This window comes from Quercus robur, chromosome 8, assembly GCF_932294415.1.
Source record: "Quercus robur chromosome 8, dhQueRobu3.1, whole genome shotgun sequence".
Taxonomy (NCBI): domain Eukaryota; kingdom Viridiplantae; phylum Streptophyta; class Magnoliopsida; order Fagales; family Fagaceae; genus Quercus; species Quercus robur.
The window spans coordinates 60074558-60094540 of NC_065541.1; the positions used below are offsets into that span (position 1 = coordinate 60074558).

Below are 19983 nucleotides of genomic sequence, written 5' to 3' on the forward strand. Positions count from 1 at the left end.
GTGGGTAAAAAAATAATTTAAATTATGAATTTAAATTAGAACCAATAATAATTTACCATTTATAATTTATTGTGAAAATATTGTAAATATAGTACTTTTCTTATGATTAGTTCAGTCAATCCTCTTGATCTTTCAAAGTTCAAACCAATGCCTTTGGGCTTTTAGGGGCCATTCAATGTGGTAAGGCAATTTGTATTTAGTTTAGATAGAGCCTATTCGGATTTGCGCTAGTTTGGGTGGGAATTTTAACCTACTTTCTTTCTACATTTTTTTTTTTTTTTTTTTTTTTTTGGGGTGGGGGGTGGAGAAATTTCATGTATATTTTAAGCGCATGTCTATTTCAAACCACATGGGTCGTTTTCAGGTTATTATCTCCCATTCTCCCCTCCAACTAAAATTCTACATGGGCCATTTGGTACCTGCCAAACCCAAAGGCTCTATTTGAAAATGAGTGGCAGGTATGGATATTAACATTATTAAATTGAAATTTATAATTTTATATCTCTAAGTTTGGAGTTATTTTATTTTACCTTTGCTTATGATTTGTAAAATTATTGGGCGAATTTGATGTGAGCGGGGTTAGATATATATATATATATATATATATATATTTGAAACCTGGTTATTAGATTCATACTTAGATAATAGATATAATGGAAATAGAAGTAAATGCTTTAAGGAAAAGGATCTCCAAGATTATTTGTGGTTTGATATTTAATGGAAATGGAAGTAAATGACTCCTTACTTATTTAGTTATGAGCCAAAATTGAGAACGTTAACATGGAAATTTTAGATCATGTTATATATGGGAATTAGTCTCTTCAAAAATTTGGAGAAAGGTTGCCTACTACAATCTCTCCCAAATTCCACAAAAGTGAGAGTTTTTTACATTAGCTACAATTTATTTATTTATTACTATTTATTCTGCTTTGTTTTGTATAATTATTGTTTGGACAAGGTTGAGTTTGTTATTGGCATCATTTTATTGTAGTGTTCTCTAATTTTCATTTTTGATTGCAATAGGAAAATAATGGTTCAAAATTGCTCTGAAGTCCATAATCTGGTAACTCAGTTCTAGATCTTAGCAATAGAGAGAGAGAGAAATAATGATTTTTTTACCCTTTTTACATGTTCAAAATAATGTAATTTTAGGGTGAGTTTGGTTTAGTTTTCTAAAACTGTGTCATATGAAAAAGTTGTGGTTTTATATTTCATTTTGCTGCAAATTGGAGTTGCGGCCTAAGGTGTCCATTGCAAAAACACAAAAAATCATGTTTATTGGACCAAACGATTAGAAGCTTTTATTAAACACAAAAAAATCATGATTTGAAAATTGAAATCATGATTTTTGACAATCATGATTTTTGACCCTAAACACGCTAACTTAATTGCCACCAAACAATCTCACTAATGATGTGTAAACTTAAGGGTCACAATCTAAAAATTTTAAATTTTGAAAGATGGTGTAAGCACACGATTTGCGTGGAACCGTAGTTGGGTTGGGTTCGCACGTAAATGGGCCCATACAATATCATTTGTAGAGAGTGGGATCGAAAGGCTAAGTCATGTTTGCCCGGCTGTGGATTTCTTAAGATATTTATGCATGGTTCCAATTTCTTTTCCTTTGAAGCACCTCCCCTTTTTCCGTAGGACTGGAGGCCCCCCCTTTAGGTTACATATTTTTTCTTTTATACTCGCATGCATTCAATTTCCTTCGTCCACGTGTAGGGTCGACCCTTTCAAGACTGATACTTGTCCCATCAGTTTTAGACCTGAGCTGTTGGGGAGTGGTTAAGTAGGCTAAAGGAACACGACTCTGTGAGAGGCAAAACTCTGTCTAGGATAGGTAGTATGGGCAGCCTTTCCTAGATATTTCAGATTTCTTACAAGATTATCCCTATGCCACTTTTGCCCCTTTCCTTAGTGCAGTTCTGGGCCAGCCGAGGGCTATACCCTCCTCGGCGGCTTCTCTGGCACATGGATGCTTTGCGTTATTGGGCTTGGACTACTATCTTCTTCGGCTTGGGCCTTAAGTCTTCCTGTGAACAGGTGGATCTGGTCCATCTGTTGTCGGGCCCCACAGATGGAAAATCAAAATTTCCAAAATTTTAAGATGTAGTCTATTAATTTTGAGAATATGCCAAAATATCATCTTGCCATACAAAGTTTTTTGGTGCATCAAGGAATATTCCTACTTTAGCAATTGCCAAAAAAAAAAAGAGAAAAAAAAAAAAAAAGAAGGAACTTTAGCAAAAGTAGAAATCATTAATAGGTTACTCTCAAGCTCAAAAGTGAAAGTCATTACGCTTTTGACAATTTAGAGGAGGAAAGAGAAAGAATATGTGATAGATAGATAGAGTTTAGATAGAAAATGTAGACAAAATGAACCCATTCTCCTGGAGAAGTTGACAGTGAGATAATTCCAATAATTGCGTGGGCCACGACCATTACTTTGCAATTGAATTGTTTTTTACATGACTCCAATAAATCCTGACCGTTTACCCAGTGTGGGATTAGGACATAAAGCACCGCTATGACATCTCTTTTTCTTCTTTTTTGGGGTGCGGGGTGGAGTGGGTGATGGAGCGACATAGCAAATGACATATTCACAGATTTTAGCTATTTTGATACTTTGCCTGTGGACATTTTAGTCTGTTACGAGACTTTGTATTTAACCGAGCGTTGTCCTGAATCTTTTGTTTCCTTTAATTGTTTTATGCTATTCCGTTTTTAACCCAAAAAAGAAAAAAAAGACATATTGGGTCGATTGACATATTATGTTAAATCATTTTTGATAGTTTTCAAATAGGATGACTAACATTAGCTTTTTTTTTTCTTTGATAATTCAATAATTACAATAGGAGAATGATGATCTGAATTTTAGATGTTTTAAAAAATACAAAAATATATTTATAAATAAGCTACAAGGATTTTGATAGATCTTAATTACTCTTTTAAAGAATGTGTTTTTAAGATACACATTTCGTCCCTATTATTGAGTATAAATTAAAATTAAACTTTAGTAATATAGATGAGAATACGAGCAATGTAAAAAATATAAAAATAATATTGTCGGTATTAAAATGTTAAATTGAGAAAAATAAATTAATGTTTCTAAAAAGCAGAAATAAAATCCAATAAGTATACACTCATTTATTTTAGTTTAAAATCTACTTTATTTTCACTTGTGTTTCAAAAAAACAAAATGGAAATATGGACTAATAAAAGACATGTCCGTTACCAAAAATAAATAAATAAATACATAAATAAAAGGCATATCCTAATTCACTATGCATCACGAATTTGGCTACCATTATGACCAGATTCATGGTAGTGGAGTTGTTCATTCAACGAAAGCAGTTTATTTTATTTTATTTAAAAAAAAAATTTAGATAAGAAAAGCAGCTTAACTTTCAAGCTCCCTTTTATCAATAAGGATTCCCATGAAAAAGTTGGGTCATATTATATTATATATATCTGATTTAAGAACCAATTCCCATTCTTTAATTTTTTTTATAGGATTTAAAATTTTAAAGACAAGAACTTTCTTTCCATAATAAAGAAAAAAGAAAAAAGAAAAAAAAAGACACGAACTTTCTAGTACGAGGCTAATCCTGACAGAGTAATTAAGAATTTCATCCAGCTAACTTTCATAAAACTATATAAAAATACCATTTTATCCCCAACACACAACGCTATTAATATTATCAAATCGCTCACAATCCCATAGCTGATATCTCAGTTTCTACATTCCATTCCAGTAATACTATCTGTGAAATCTCTGTAACAAAATGGCTTATGAGGTCGCTGCCAAAGCTGCTGCTGGTGCTCCTGATGTTCTTGGAGACTGTATGATCACATGTCCTTTTTTTTTTTTCTCTGATTACTACACTTCTGGGTTTTGATTGAGAATCTTAATTTGCTTGTGTTATAATCTGGGCTATGCTTTTGGTTTCAGGTCCATTTTCACAAAGGGTTCTCCTAACTTTGGAGGAGAAGAAAGTCCCACACAAGGTGCACCTCATCAATATCTCTGAAAAACCCCAATGGTAATCACAAAGCCTGTGCCTTTATTAAAAATAAAAAACATGTTTTTTTGTGTTGTTTAAGTGTTTGGGCAGATGGGTTTGTCATTGTTTTTGGTGGTGGTGATGATGATGATGATTATGATTGTTTGGATAGGTTTTTGGAGGTGAACCCAGAAGGGAAGGTCCCTGTGGTGAAGTTTGATGACAAGTGGGTGTCTGATTCTGATGTTCTTGTTGGAATTCTTGAGGAAAAGCACCCTGAACCTTCTCTTACTCCTCCACCTGAATTTGCCTCTGTGTATGTTCCTCACTCTCTCTTTTTCTCTGTCTGTGTGAGTTTGGATTTGTATTTTAGGTATCAGATGGTGCTCTTGATACGCATAGGATGCGGAAAGTCCAAGGCTTGGGCTATCCATTTGTTTTTAAATGTGGTGGATGTTGTAAATATATTAATATACTTTAGACTTTATAGTCCCTTGTTCTTTGATTTATAGTTAATTTCAAGGACAACTACACTTTACCTACCTTTGTGTTGGACCAAATTCATTCAGGCACCCTGTGGTTTAAAAAGTTGCACTTTACGCACACAACACATAAGTCTAACTCCCTAAGAAAAATGAACCCAAAACCATTAAAAAGTTGCATATTTAAATCACGTTTTTTCAAGGTAAACCCAAAAACAAAATAGCAATCTCATTACAATATAAATTCATGAAATTAATCCTTATATGGGTAAAGTGGGACTTTTTAAAGCACAAGTTTACTGTTTACAAATCGGATCTGACCCAAATCACAAGGGGGAAAGTGTAATTAATCCTCATTTTAATAAATAAGAGTTAACCCAAACTACAAGTGCAAAAATGTAACTATTCCTAATTTTAATAAATGTGTGTTGGGTCTAGCAAACATGTGATAACTAAGCACATGATAACTAAGGTTTATGCAAGGTTTATTTGGGAATATATTTTTATAAAATCTTATTAATATTTATGATGTCCTTTTACTTTGCAGCAGGGAATTTTTTTTGTTTTACATGAAGTTCATTGTTTTTTTGGTCAGAATTTGTTATCGACCTCTTATTATTTAATTTAATGTGTTTATTATTTTCTAAATGGTCTCACTCAAAAGGACCTTCATTGATTTGCAGTCTGGGTTGTTATCCTTTTGTAAATATTTCTTAATTTCTACCCTCCTTTTATGGTGAGCTTGCAGGGGATCTAAGATTTTTGGGGCCTTCGTTAAGTTCTTGAAGAGCAAGGACCCCAGTGATGGGTCCGAGCAGGCTTTGCTTGATGAATTGAAGGCATTGGATGAACACCTTAAGGCACATGTATGTGTGTTTACATTTAAAGAAAACACTTGTAAGAGTTATTAGTTTTACTTCATTTTTGCTTTGGAAATGTATGCTGATAAGTTGGAGATGGAATCAGGGGCCGTATATTGCTGGAGAGAAGATAACTTCTGTTGATTTGAGTTTGGCACCAAAGCTGTACCATCTCGACGTTGCTCTTGGTCATTTCAAGAAGTGGACCGTGCCTGCAAGCTTAACTCATTTCCACAAATACAAGGAGGTATATAATTTTTATACGTTGTTTTGTTTTCGTTTTTTGTGTTCAACAATCAGATGGCTTTTTGGCATGCGTGCCTCGATAAATAGTAGATATCCGTATGATGAAGTGTGGAAACTAATAACCCCCCTCCCCCCCCCCCCCCCCCCCCCAAAAAAAAAAAAAAAAGGCACTGTGTTTGTTACTGTTGTTTTTGTAGTCATCCTATGCTTGGACTTTGGTCTAGGATTACTATAGTAGTATCTATAATTGTTATTGTAGCGTGGTAGCCATATGGAAATAGTATGTTGTTAAGAACTAGATGCACCTTTCTACCACACTATCTATTATATGTTGATCTATATGTAAATAGCACTCCGATTTTCTTTCTTCGCTACACCCATTCGTCTCTCTTCCAATCAATCAAAAGTAGATTTTTTAAGTGTTTAAACTCAATGAAAGTTGCCACTCCGAGCTAAAAATGAGTGGCTTGTAGTAGTTTTTCAATAGGGAAAGTCATTTCTCTCTGAACCTAGAACTATATGAAGCCAAATGCTCTTGGATGGGCAGTTGAATAGGGAGAGAAATCCTTTTTTCTCATTCATATTGAACGTAGTCTATCACTTTGAGGTCATGAGAACCTTGTGAATTGATTTATTATGGCATGCATCTCTGAGGGGAATGGCACGGCCAAACATCATCCCAGAAGCGAATTCGCTTACCATTACCCAACCAAAGTCTAAAAAGCCCAAGTATTCACTTATTATCTAATTCCGAATTTCAACCGAACTGCTGGCACCCGTTTTCCAAGCTCTTGCTTTTAGGGCAGATAGATGGTCTGAATTTGACATGACACGGTCCCTCCGAAGAGTATGATCTTGTGGCCATGAATCATCCATTGCATTTGGATGTGGTTTTTGCTGAGCAAGATTTAGTGAATAACTTTTCTGGAAATTCTTCAACGGAAGATAGGCAGGGTGAGATAAAGATACTTTGGACTGTGTTTATTAATCTGTCTAAGACACCTTTTCTTTTCACATGGTTCCATTTAAGTAGAATGCATCTGAGGGTGAATCATTGAAAGGTAATAATAGGTAGCTCATGATATGCCAGTGACGGTTATGTTTGTAATGTTCTTTATTAAAGGTTGAGGTGCAGAACATCAAGTATTGCATTTGGAAATTTATCATAATTTGGAAGGACTTTGTCCGGTGGAAGATTAAACCTCCAAGACTCATAATATGCCAATGATGCTTGTGGTAGTTAGCTCTCACTTCACTTATTCTGTATTGGAAGTTGAAATTCACTTATCAAAAAAAGGTGCAGAGAGTCACGTGGTTGAGTTTGAAAATTTATATACCGAATATGGAATTGGAAAAACATAGTCCAGTAGAAAGTTACCTCCTGTTCTACTGCCCCATAACAATTAATATCTTTCCTTTCTGAGAGAGCTACCTGGTTATATGTTTCAAAATGTGAACCCACATTAGAAACAGACCTGAATTTCTATCCAAAGAATGTCTCCTAAAATAACAACTACCCAAGATTTTTAACTGGAAATGCATTTTCTACCAGCCAATACACCCTACAGAAATTTCTCATTATGAGAAGGGGTTTCATATATCTAAAATTTTAAATACTGGAAGCAGTTGCTAATGACAATGTATGGCATTTTAATGACAAGAAATGCATGTTTATTTTTCTGTAGCATTAAGAATAGCAGTTATTAATACTACTGCTTATGGAAGAGGTGTATTGAAATTTTTATATATTTTAAAATTTTCTAGATATTCATTGCTGTTTCACATTTTATTCTGCATCGTGGATTTAAGGGATAGGTGATGTAAAATACAGTCTTAATTTTTGTAGGGTTCACATATTTAGTATGGCTCAGTCGTTGTATTTGGCAAAATGGTAAGGTTTGAAAATAGTTATACTTCAAACCAAATTAGATCTTGTGGATCGGTATTCAGATCCATTAAGATATATGATGCATATAATGTTTCTATTTTAATTTTATTTTGCCCCTTTTTTAAATCCAGCATGTGGAGTGTGGACCCATATACTTGATGCACACGCTTTAGGCCCTGACTACTCTGAAATTACAATATTGATTTTCAATGTGTATGCATATACATTCATGTGCATAGAGTTATATTATTCGACTTTGTAGTAGTGAAGCTGGAACTAGTCTCTCTCCTGTATTTTCTCATGCACGTCTGCTAGTTTGAATAGCAGTAGATCATTAGAAGTTATTTCAGTAAACTAATCGTCAGTTATGTTTTGTGATCATATTTTGCAGTTGCTTTTCTCTCGAGAGTCTTTCCAGAAAACCAAGCCTACAAAAGAGCACGTAATTGCAGGATGGGAGCCGAAGGTCAATGCATAAAATAGTTCTAAATTATAAGGCTTCTGAAATCTAGTTATGTTAATTGGACATGGCTTGTTTCCGTGCCTAATAAATGTATGCATCTGTGTTTGGGTTAACTATGGTATTTACTATTACTTGAGTAACAGCTGCTCTATATTTGTGCTTCCTTTGGAGTGTTACCTGAGAATTTTGATTTATTTTTTTGGATAAACTACAATATATATAGAACAGATAGACAGTCTCTCTTACAGGCAAGAGTCTAAAACTCTAGGGAGATTGTCTTTATTACAACATAAAGACTCTTTAGAATGGAGAGTGAATTTTGCAGCAACATGTGCAGCTGAATTACACTTCCTTTTGACCCAACGAAAGCAACAACTAGCAAAGGAAGACTTAAGACATAAAATACTACTAACAATGTTACTAATAGACCAGTCAGGTAGTGCATCAGCACTTTGCATCTCCTTCAATTACGATATGGTTCCAATGCTCTTGGCTTGCAATTTGTATTGTCCAGAAGAGAGGGGGTGAGGTGCATTGTCAAAGCTACAAAAGTCATTATTATGGGTTCAAGATAGAGAATTGGTAAAGGGTGAGTGGGTGACAAGGTTTGCAAATGGCAAGATAGGTGACTTCCTTCCCCTATCACATACAAAGTAATTTCTCCTTCATTGCTGTTGCCGGAAAATTCACATGTTAGTAAGCTTATTGACCAAGCTCTACATAACACGGAATTCGAGCCTCATTGATGAAATCTCCCCCCTTTTTGAAGTTACTATGATTAAGTTAATAATAGAGTTGTTTTACTGCCACAACAAAATGTCAACATTTGTTTTACAGTTGGAACTTGGAAGTCTCAACCTATCATAGGTTAAAAATAAAATAATAAATATTATATTGGAACTTACCAGTTATCACAACTGAAAACTAGGGTGGTGTGTAAATGTCTTGACATTATGTTATGTCCCTAGACTTTTTCTAGAGGATATTAACTCGAGTACTGGGAGATAAAAGGAGGATGTGTTGGTTTGGACAGGGACAATGGGGGGGATTTCACCGTGTAGAGTGCCTACCAGTTGCAAGTGGTAGAGCTCAAGCTAGCATTTGGTGACAGGATCAACATAAAAAACCCGCAAGATGTGCATGCTTTTTGGTGGGGGCTAGCTTGTGTATCTGTACTGTCCCTGTGCCTAACAAGATCAAAGCCTTTATATGTAGAGAATGTCATGGGATTCTGCCAACACGAACTAGATTATTCGACCGTGGCATTTCCTCATATTACTAGTGTGTGCTATGCTCAGATGCTGCAGAGCTTGTCAACCATGTGCTTTGGGACTGTCCTTTTGGGATGCAAGAATTAATAGTGGCAAGTTACAATGCGGTGCTCCTTAACTTATTTGAGGTTGGTCTGGTGGTAGAAGAGATTAGAAACATGGCATTTGTTGGGCCGTATTTAATTTAGGCCTTAAGGGCTTTGTTTTTACTCTTTTCAGCCCATGTTGCAAGCCTTTTTTAAAGGTTTAAGTGTTGGAATTCACATCACACACACATGCACAAAAGCTAAGAAAACACACCAGTGAGAGATAAGGGATGTAAGTTATTACCAGGGGTCTTTCAAACTTTACTGAAGCGTCTCAAAGGTGTTTGGGGTCCTTTGGGGTTCTCGACCGAGGGATGTAGGCCTAGTGTCAGGACCATGTAAATCTTGTGTATGCATTGTGCATGTCTTCTATGTGTTTGATACTTTGTTTCTTTAGATTTCATATTGAATATCTTGCTAGTTTAGCCTTGGTATTTGTAATGGGCTAACATCTATTACATTTGTATTGGTAAACTCTCACTTGTATTGGTAAATTCACACTTGGTTGACAATATTGGGGGATACTTTGGTCTCACTAAGAAGTGTGTAGTTTTTCCCAATAGCTTTGTGGTTTAGAAACAAAAGTTGTAATCGTGTTGCCCAAAATAGTTGTATCTTATTTATAAGGCACAATTCTTCAGTAAATAACTAACTCTAACAGTTAATTAATTCTCTCAGTAGATTGGTGAAGCAACACCATCTACCAAGTGAGGGTAATTATATAAGTGAGGGTGCATTATATTATGGTGTGATCACCTATTATATAATAACAATTCTGTCTAAGGTGTTAAAGAGAGGGAGGAGTCCCTTTTTTTTTTTTACTTCCCATTGTACAAAATGATGTTCCTTAAATAAAAATTATTGTGTTTCAATTTTAAAATAAATGTGTATCTATGGTCCATGAGTGCCCAAGTGCATAAGGTTGAGTTTTATTTACTACAATCGATCAACTTGTTTTAGGAAGTCGCACAACATTTAGTGAAATAAATATTTGTTTATTTGCTTTTGTTACTTTCCAATATAGTGAGACTTGCTCAATTTCTCTTTAGTGAGGGCAGTCATGCACCCATTAACATATTCCACGTATATATATTAGGAAGTCGCACAACATTTAGTGAAATAAATATTTGTTTATTAGCTTTTGTTACTTTCCAATACAGTAAGATTTGCTCAATTTCCCTTTAGTGAGCGCATTCATACACTCATTAACATATTCCACGTGTGTGTACAAACACATGTAAGAACTAAAATCATTACTTATGACTTTCTCAAAAAAAAAAAAAAAAATCATTACTTATGAAAGGCAAACAAATTTCCACGTGTGTGTGTATATACACACATGTAAGAACTAAAATCATTACTTATGAAAGGCAAACAAATTCTGCAATATGACAACAACTAAAATCATTCGAATATGACTAGTATAAAAGGCAAACAAATTCTGCAATTGACAAAGAAGAGATCATAAATTAATAAATGAAATTTTACACGGAAATAATGAATTGTAAACAAAAATGAAAAATTGCATCCCTATAAATTTTTTTGATAATCTTTTTTTTTTTTTTTTTTGTTATAATCTTGCATCCCTACAAATTAGAGTTGATTATTGGTTTTTGTTTAGGCGAAACTACACTATTGGTCCCTAAAGTTTGCCTATTAAGCGCTTTTAGTCCCTAAAGTTTCAATAGAGCGCTATTAATCCCTAAAGTTTTAAAACTAAACACAATTGCTCACTTCACTAACTTCCGTTAGTTTCTTTACTTGTCTAACTGAGTAGACATATTTTTAATGATGTGGCAACCCTGTCATATTAGCTGCAATGTCTAAAAGTAAAATCGTTGCAATGTAACTTAAGTGGCCGAATCAAAATTTGACACTTCATTTAATAATACAACCCAGAACCAAGTCACCAAAATTCTAACGGAACCTTAAAATCTCTTTTTCTCTCTGGTACTCCTTTCTCTCTCTGTAAATTTTAGCCAAACATGAAACATCAGATAGATACAGCGAGACAAGGAGGACTCAAGACAGTAGCTACTTGATTTGGATCAAAGTCTCTGAAGACCTTCAGATCTTCAAAGAGAGGCAGCACACCTGAAGCCTTATAAGATCCTAAACTAAAACATTCATGAAGCCCAATTTTTAGCATATAAATCTCAAGAAAGCAACGCTCAAAGAATTTACCTAGATTGTCATAGTTTTCTTGTTCAACTCAAGCTGATTTTTTGCGCAGATATTAGGCCAATGATAAAGTCAAATACCAAGACAAATTATATAATATTAAAAAGAGAGAGAAATAAATGGAGAAAATGAAAGGGTCCTATTGGGTTATTGAGAAATTTAATTTTAAATGTTCACAGTAAAAGATTTGCTCTAGATATTGCATATATGTAGGACTATGTAGGCTGTGCACTGATGTACGGAACTCTCGTTTGCGGATCTCCTTGTCTTGTTGTCTCTAGAGATTTTTGACATGGATTTTATCGAAGTTACACAGAGAGAGAATGAGAGCTAACGGAGAGAGAGAGGGGTAAACGGAGAGGATAGATTTTTGGGATTTTTTAAAATAAAAAATGTTGCCATGCCATTAAAAGTATGTCTACTCATTTTTCCATTAGACACATAAACACAAAACTAACATTAGTTAATAGAGAGAGCAATTATGTTTAGTTTTGAAACTTTAGAGATTAATAATGCTCAGTTAAAACTTTAGAGACTAAATGCACTCAACAGGTAAACTTCAGAGACTAATAATGTAATTTTGCTTTTTATTTATAACGTTATTGTACTCGCATGATCGATGACATCACATGCATGATTACTAATCTTGTGTAAGTGAAACTACGCAAGTATTACCATGCAAAACATCACTAAATTGTCTCTTTTATTATTATACAATTACATGCAACATTTCTACTTTATACTCGTAATTGACGCTTGCTTTAGTGCCTCAAAAAATTTGACTTAATAAGTCTAGGACAATCCCCCCATCCTTTCTTGTCCATAAGGCATAAACTCCATCACTACGTTCGAATATCGGCCAAGAAGCAAGAAGACAAAATTTTCTGTCAGGTCTCGTCAAACATCTTAGAAACGTGATATATTGATGTTTCATGTATGAGTTCAAAGTTCAAACATGATCAATACACATTTAAAAGACGATCTCTTGACCATAACGATGTGTTGCACCATATCTAGCATAGGAATGTGCCAAGATCTGTATCAACTACGAGAAATATTCTTGAAAGAGAAGAATATGTTAGGAAATTTAGATCCCGGTTAATAGAATTAACAAGTTTTAAATCCAAGTTGTTAATTAGATTTATCATGAATAAATCTTGTTAAAACAAACAAACATCAATATTATGTTAATATCATGCACAGCGGAATAGTAAATAAAATAAGATATGATGACCTAGGAAAACTAATGAAATAAACTAGTTTTACAGTAAAAAAACCCGGGGTGAAATTTTTCCAAAAAGCAATTCACTATAGTAAAGAGAAGTTTCAAATCTAGTACAAAACTTTTGTCCCTAGACTCTACAATCCCCGTAGATGAACTTACAGCAAAAACCTTCTACTGCTTCAGAACCTTTGAACTTTTCAATATATGAATACCACCCTTTGCACGGATCTTAGTACGTGACTAATTCCAACAACTTGAAGATGTTGCTAGCTGCAAAGTTCTTCACTTCATCAATAATGAAGATCAATATGTACTTGGTTACAAAACTCTAAGGCGCAAAAGACGCAATAACTTTTTACAGAGAGAATAAGGCACTAGGTCACTTTCTGCGTGTGTTCTCCATGTATAACGGCCTTTAAAATAAGCCTTATATATGTCTAGGGTTGTGAGAAAAGAAACCCTACACATGCATATCAGCTAGGGCAAAAAATCAGATCTAGTGTGTTCTCCATGTATAACGGCCTTTAAAATAAGCCTTATATATGTCTAGGGTTGTGAGAAAAGAAACCCTACACATGCATGTCAGCCAGGGCAAAAAATCAGATCTAGAAATTCTGATTTTGTAGATCTCGACAGATTCAGCTTCAGTCGAGTTTCGTTCTTAAATCTCGATAGATACTGTTTTTGTGGAGGTATTTGTCGAGATTTAATGAATAACTTTTCTTCACTTGTTTCTTAGTCCAATCTTCATGACTTTAATACTTGACTTGAACTCTTATTTCTTAAAGTACTAAACTCATCCTAAATCTACCCAATTATAAGTAAAGTGCATATTGTTAAAGGATTAACCAATTACATAAAATATGTCCTTAACAATCTCCCTCTTTGAAAATCTATGACAAAACCACAACAAAACAACTAATCAAGAGAGAAGTCTTAAATTACTTAACTCATAACCACTTATTGTATTACAAAATAAATCTATCCCTATTACAAACTCTTGAAAAACTTTGTAAGAATATAGTTCATTACATGATAGACTTTCACAACCTGTCTTTCTGAAACACTTAAACAAAATTAATCAAGACATCATGTGTGAAACAGAAATAAAGATTGCGTACATAAAGAAATATGTGTATAAAGATAGAAAAGAAACAACACATGTGAAGATAGGTGAAGAAAACATACATCATCATCATATATATCAAATGAAGTACATGTATGTAAAAAAATAGTCACATGATTGATGTACAAGAAGCTCTTAAATCAACAAGGAGGTAAACACTCCCCCTAACAAGATGAAACACAACTCCCCCTTACAAAGGCATGCCTTTCTCCCTCTAACATGCAGAATCTTAAAAAGAATCCACATTTTCTTCCCCTTTTTGTCATGATTGACAAAGGGTACAAGAAACTATAAAGCTTCACCCGAGAAACATAAAGATGATCTAATATGATCAAGGGACACAAGGAATCCATATAAATGCATGAATGTAACGAAACAAGATGCTATGGATAACAAGATTAAAAAAAAAAATGCAAAACAAAGAAAAGTAAAGAGCATGCAAGGGTATCTCAATTGATTGAGGAGGTGTTGAAAATCTATCGAGAAGAAGCCAACCTCGATGGATCAAGAATCTGTCGAGCATGTGTTGAGCAAACAAAGAGCACAATATTTTGGCTTGATGGATTGGCCTTTTTGTTGAGAAGCTGTCGAGGTCAAACCCAAAAATCTCGATAGAAGAGGTATCTGTTGAGATTTTGTCGAGAAGCTATCGAGGATGTAGAAAAGAGGTTTTTCAAGTGGGGAAAAACACATAAGATGAGAAAGCAATAAGATGGCTACTCAAACAAGCATCCAAGCAACATGTTAAGCACTTTGTTGAGGACCAAATTTTCACAAGAAAACTCATTCCATGAAAATTAAGGAAAGACCATGGGTCTTAACAAAAGAATGCCCAATTCATGAAGTTAAGAATGACCATAAAGGCCCAAAGTCCCAAAAAGAAGGAAAAAGAAATAAATAATAATAATTAAAAAGAAGAAGAGGACCTAGACTTGGTTAGGCCAGAGGACATGCAGCAAGGATCTCAATCAGGCTAGAGGATATGCAACAAGATGAACATCAAGGCTCTAGGACCTTGATATGTCCTTTTAAAGCCTTGAGAAGAGGACCTTGGCTGACATATGGGAAAGCCAAGATGTATGTTTAGATTTCCAGCAAAAAAGCTATTAAAAATCTAGCAAAACCAGTATTATCTTTGTAACCCATGGTCCAAGCTCGTGAGATCCCTAGTAGATAGTAAGGGAGAAATGGTTTGGTCAGTAGGGGAGTGATTTCTGGTGAAAGGAGGACCCCGAAGGTTTCTCTTGGTTCATATATTTACTTGGAATACATGAACCAATGGAAAACTCAGTTCCCCCATGTGCATGACACCTCCCCACAATTTCCTCTCAATTGTCATTTTCAACTAAAGTTGTCATCCAGTACATTGAGCAGCCCACCCACTCTTTTGACTTTCCAAGAAGGAATCTTTCATTTATAGTTAAAGCCAAATGCCCATTTTGAGTTATAATTGTCTAATTAAACTTAACCTTTGCCCAATGCACTTTTTCAAGTTCCAGAGGACACGGTTTTACCCAGTAGACCAAGGACATCCTCACCCGGGGTACCAGACTATGTCCACTATAAAAGGAACACTAAAGCATAGCAGAAAGGGGGAGAAAAGAAGGGATTCAGATGGAGGGAAAAAAGGAGAGTTCAAAGGTTCAAAAGGATAACTCTTAGAGCTTAAATAGCCCAACAAGGGAGAGAAAAATGAACAAAATGAGAGAGCCAAGGTGGAGGAATTCGTCCCATATCCTTGAGATCATTCAAAGTATCTCTTAGCCTCCAAAGAAACATGTGTCAAAACATACACACATCAGATATCACTCTCTGCCATAAAATCCTCCTCACTTAACTATCTTGAGAGGCAATGCCCAAGTAAAGCTACTTGGACTTGAGTTCTAAATCCTACAAATCTTGTGCAAAAGCACTAAGTCTGTGAGAATTGGGGACAGGATCCCTGTGGCTGACTCATTCTCATAAAATTTATTTACATATATGTATATGTATTAAAATGTATATTCTCATCTAGGAAACTAACAATTATTTGAAGATATGTGTATTGTATAGTGTGTTCTTATGCATAACCTATAGGGGTAAAGGGAAAGGACGAAACTCCATTGCATAATAAGCATGGAGAAAGGTCCTAAAATTCAAGGAACTAGAGATTCTAGGTTCCACGGATTACTGACCTAGTACACCTAGGAGCCACAACATAATGTTCGAGATACCACGACGTCACGTCCGGGGTACCACGATATTACGCTCAGGGAACCAAGTGAAGGAACTCTTTTAAATGTTCACACAATAAAATATAAGCCCTAAACCTTCTATTTCAATCTCCTTCTCATTGTGAATATTATGAATGATTATTTTACTTATTTCGTAAGAATAAAAGATCATTTTATGACACTAAAACACTTATAATGGTGTATTTTATTACTTAGGAGGAATCGCATTTTTACCTTGAGGAGTTTTATGTGACTTGCGCATAAACCGGTTCATATAACGACCCCAATAGGCCACGAAGAACCAGACCCAGTCCAACCATCTATCCTTGGAGGCCCAAGATCCCTTGTCATCAATGGACTTGGGTACTTTCCAAAAAAAAAAAAAGAACTCACACACACTCAAACCCACCTCAAACTCTAGATGTAAAGCGTTCCTAGAACAAAAAAACACACACACACACACATACTAAACAATTTATATTTCAAAAACAAGTTAAGATAGTTTAGTGAGCATTTATCAATACATGTATTCCTTGTGATTGCTAAATCACATTGTACCTGCACATGTATCAAAAGTAGCAAAGAATTTGCATGTTGTGTGTGAAACAAAGCAAGAGTGCACACGTGTCTCATATTATGAAGATTTGAGACATGAGAAAATCAAATACACTCACACACAATCATAACTATTTGATGGGGATTATCACCTTTGAGGTACATCATATAACTCTTACATAACCTGAAACACGCTTACAATCATTTTAAAAACATTTTGATTCTTTTCGCTTTTATATTCTTTGCATATTTTCTTTTTAAACATATCATGCATGGGCATATATGAGAGAAAAGAAATACCTAATTATGTAAACCAAAACATCATAATTTTGCTATGTTGAAGCACACAGATGTTATACATGATTAGTGGGCTTTAGTGGTGAGATGGTTATTTATGCATTTCTCTTAGGATTTTCTAGTCATTCCCATAAAAAAGAGTGATATGAGTAGATATAAGAAACAATCTTAATCGTATTCATCACAAACACGAGCCACGAAGCTCACTTGCTTAGTTGTGCATAGAGATGCCCATCTAAGCTATAAGAGATGCAAAGTTAAGAAAACTTTATTTCAATGGCCATCTAAGGTACACAAGTACCAACAAATACAAACACACTATTTTCATTTTTTTTTCCTTTTTATTTTTTTGAGAAAAAAAAAACGCCTAAACAACCAAACAAAAACAGACAAACAACAAGAAAGCATAAAGATAGATGCAGATGCATAAAAGCATGATTCCTAAAATAGATAAGAAATCAAGCAAGAGAGTCCTAATTTAGATAGAAAGAAATAAAGTAGAGGATAGATAGAAAAGATAATTAAGTCTTAGGCTCCTTTCTCACTCACACAACACAAGTCTTTGGCCATGAAGATGAAAAGACATGTGTCCTACTATATCTACTAAAGGACATAGAAGAATTAGAATTCTCCTGAAATTGAGTTAAAAAGCTCAAAGCTTTTAATAACTCTCCAAACAAAGGTGTTAAACCTTGAGAGGGAACTTGTAACCATTTGGACACTTGCTTATGAGAATACAACTTGAAACAATTAGGTCGAATGTGTTCAGAAACACCACAATGGTGACAAACATGAGTAGTTTTTGAACTACTAGACTTCCTAGAGTGGGGTCTAACAAAGGATTTAGAATTAGCCAAATCATTTTTGGATTTCATACCTTTATCACCTTTTTCAGATTAGGGCATAAAGATTGTCTTTGATCCAGAAGCTGTGAAAGAGGAGGGGCCAGAGGAAATAGCATATCTTAAGCCAGTCTTATCAGAACTAGGCTTTAGAGCACTAAATACTTCATCAAACTTTGCACTAGATAAGCTCTCTATTTGAGTTCTAGCTTGACTAAGCTCAATCTCGAGATTTTTGATATTCTCTTCTAATGAGGTGTTCTCCTCAACAAGAGTCTCAACTAACCTTGTAGTCTTATCTAGTTTGACTAATAGTTCAACTTTTTTAGTTTTTACCTCATTAAACTCTTTTCTACAAAGATGAGAAGTCTTTTCAGATTTTATAAATTCAGTGCATAGCTTATCATAGGCTTCCTGAATGGTCTTCTTGGGCACTTCATCATCAGAAGAATCCTCACTGTCACTAGCACTCTCCACAATCACCTTATTGGTTGTGGAAGTAAAAGCCATATAATGACCACATTCATCCTCATACTCATCAGAAAGATCACTCTCAGAATCACTCAAGGTAGCAACCAACACCTTACCTTTTTAATTCTTAGTCTTTTCCTTCATAAGATAGTTTGGACACTCTATCCTCATATGACCAAAACTTTTGCACTCATGGCACTGGATCAGGGGTTTCTCATTCTTGCCCTTCCTAGAGGATTCAGATTTCCTAGGGGCTTTGTTCTTATCATTTTTCCTATATTGGAGAAGTTTGATAATCTCATTAGCTATGAAGGTTAAGTTCTCATCCTTATCCTCATCTTCGTCTTCATCTTCAGAGTCATCATTCTCTTCTTCTATACCTTTAATAGCCATGTTCCTACTCTTTCCACCTTTTCCCATTTTACCTAATCTCATCTCATAGGTTTGAAGGCTCCCTACAAGCACAATCGAAGGAATTTGATCAATGTCCTTCGTTTCTTTAATGGCAGTGATCTTGGCACGAAATCTTTTAGGTAAGGACCTAAGGAATTTCCTAAAAATTTTGGATTCTGTTATAGATTCACCAAGGTTGAAGGTAGAATTCACAATATCCTTGAGTTTAGCATAGAACTTATCAAAAGTATCATCCTCCTCCATCCTTATTTCTTCAAAACTACTAGTGAGTCTTTAAAGCTTCATAGTCTTTATTGCCTCGGTACCTTCATAGGTGGTCTCAAAAATGGTCCATGCTTTCTTGGCAACTTCCGTGGATGATATTTTCTTGAATTCCTCATTGGTCACCCCACTAAACAAAGCATTTAAGGCTCTACTGTTGAAATTTGCCGCTTTGATCTTTGCTTCATCCCAATCCACCGGTGCCTCCTTTAGCTTAACCCATCCGATTTCAACAGCTTGCCATACTTTTTCATCAAGAGCTTGCAAAAAAGGTTTCATACGAACTTTCCAGTACACATAGTTAGTATCGTTAAACAAAGGAGAAATCAAAAGAAATTGTCCACAGTCCATGACAACAGGGGTCAAGGATCACACTCAGGAAATTAATCTACTCAGAGTGAATCCACTCTGATACCACTTGTTGGGAAATTTAGACCAAAGTTGATAGAATTAACAAGTTTTAAACCAAAGTTATTAATTAGATTTATTATAAATAAACCTTGTTAAAACAAACAAACATCAATATTATGTTAATATCATGCACAACGGAATAGTAAATAAGAGAAGATATGATAACCCATGAAAACTAATGAAACAAACTAGTTTCACAGTAAAAAAACCTGGGGAGAAAATTTCCTGAAAAACAATTCACTATAGTAAAGAGAAGTTTCAGATTTAGTACAAAACATTTGTCCCTAGACTCTATAATCCCCGCAGATGAATTTACAGCAGAAACCTTCTACCACTTCAGAATCTCTGAACTCTTCAATATATGAATGCCACCCTTTTGCACGGATCCTAGTACGTGACTAACTCCAGTAACTTGAAGATGTTGTTGGTTACAAAGTTTTTCACTTCATTAACAATAAAGATCAAGAAGTACTTGGTTACAAAACCTTAAGGCGCAAAAGACGCAGTAACTTCTTATAGAGAGAATAAGGCACTAGGTGACTGTTTGGATTCCACTGAAGCTGCGTCTGCGATTTGAAGCTGCGTTTTCATTTTTTTTTTTTTTTTTTTTGTTTTCACGCGTTTTGGAGTAGTGTGGTCACTGTTCATTGAACAGTAACAGCAAATGTTGACTTTCCACAG

General features: G+C 34.8%; 1 protein-coding gene across 1 annotated transcript; it reads left to right on the top strand.

Annotated features, from left to right (window-relative positions):
- Positions 1-3664: 3664 nt before the first annotated feature.
- Positions 3665-8112, top strand: LOC126697389 (glutathione S-transferase DHAR2-like). The gene is made up of 6 exons (XM_050394371.1): positions 3665-3849; positions 3959-4049; positions 4183-4326; positions 5241-5358; positions 5459-5599; positions 7878-8112. The coding sequence occupies exons 1-6, from the start codon at positions 3792-3794 to the stop codon at positions 7962-7964; spliced, it is 639 nt and encodes a 212-aa protein (XP_050250328.1). The 5' UTR covers positions 3665-3791; the 3' UTR covers positions 7965-8112.
- The last annotated feature ends 11871 nt before the right edge of the window (positions 8113-19983 follow it).

What these genes read in the sequence shown, in the direction of transcription:
- LOC126697389 (XM_050394371.1), top strand. Translation starts at nt 3,792, where the DNA reads ATGGCTTATGAGGTCGCTGCCAAAGCTGCTGCTGGTGCTCCTGATGTT. An exon ending in ATCTCTGAAAAACCCCAATG is followed by an intron (nt 4,050 to 4,182) that starts GTAATCACAAAG and finishes TTGTTTGGATAG; the next exon opens with GTTTTTGGAGGTGAACCCAG. An exon ending in ATTTCCACAAATACAAGGAG is followed by an intron (nt 5,600 to 7,877) that starts GTATATAATTTT and finishes CATATTTTGCAG; the next exon opens with TTGCTTTTCTCTCGAGAGTC.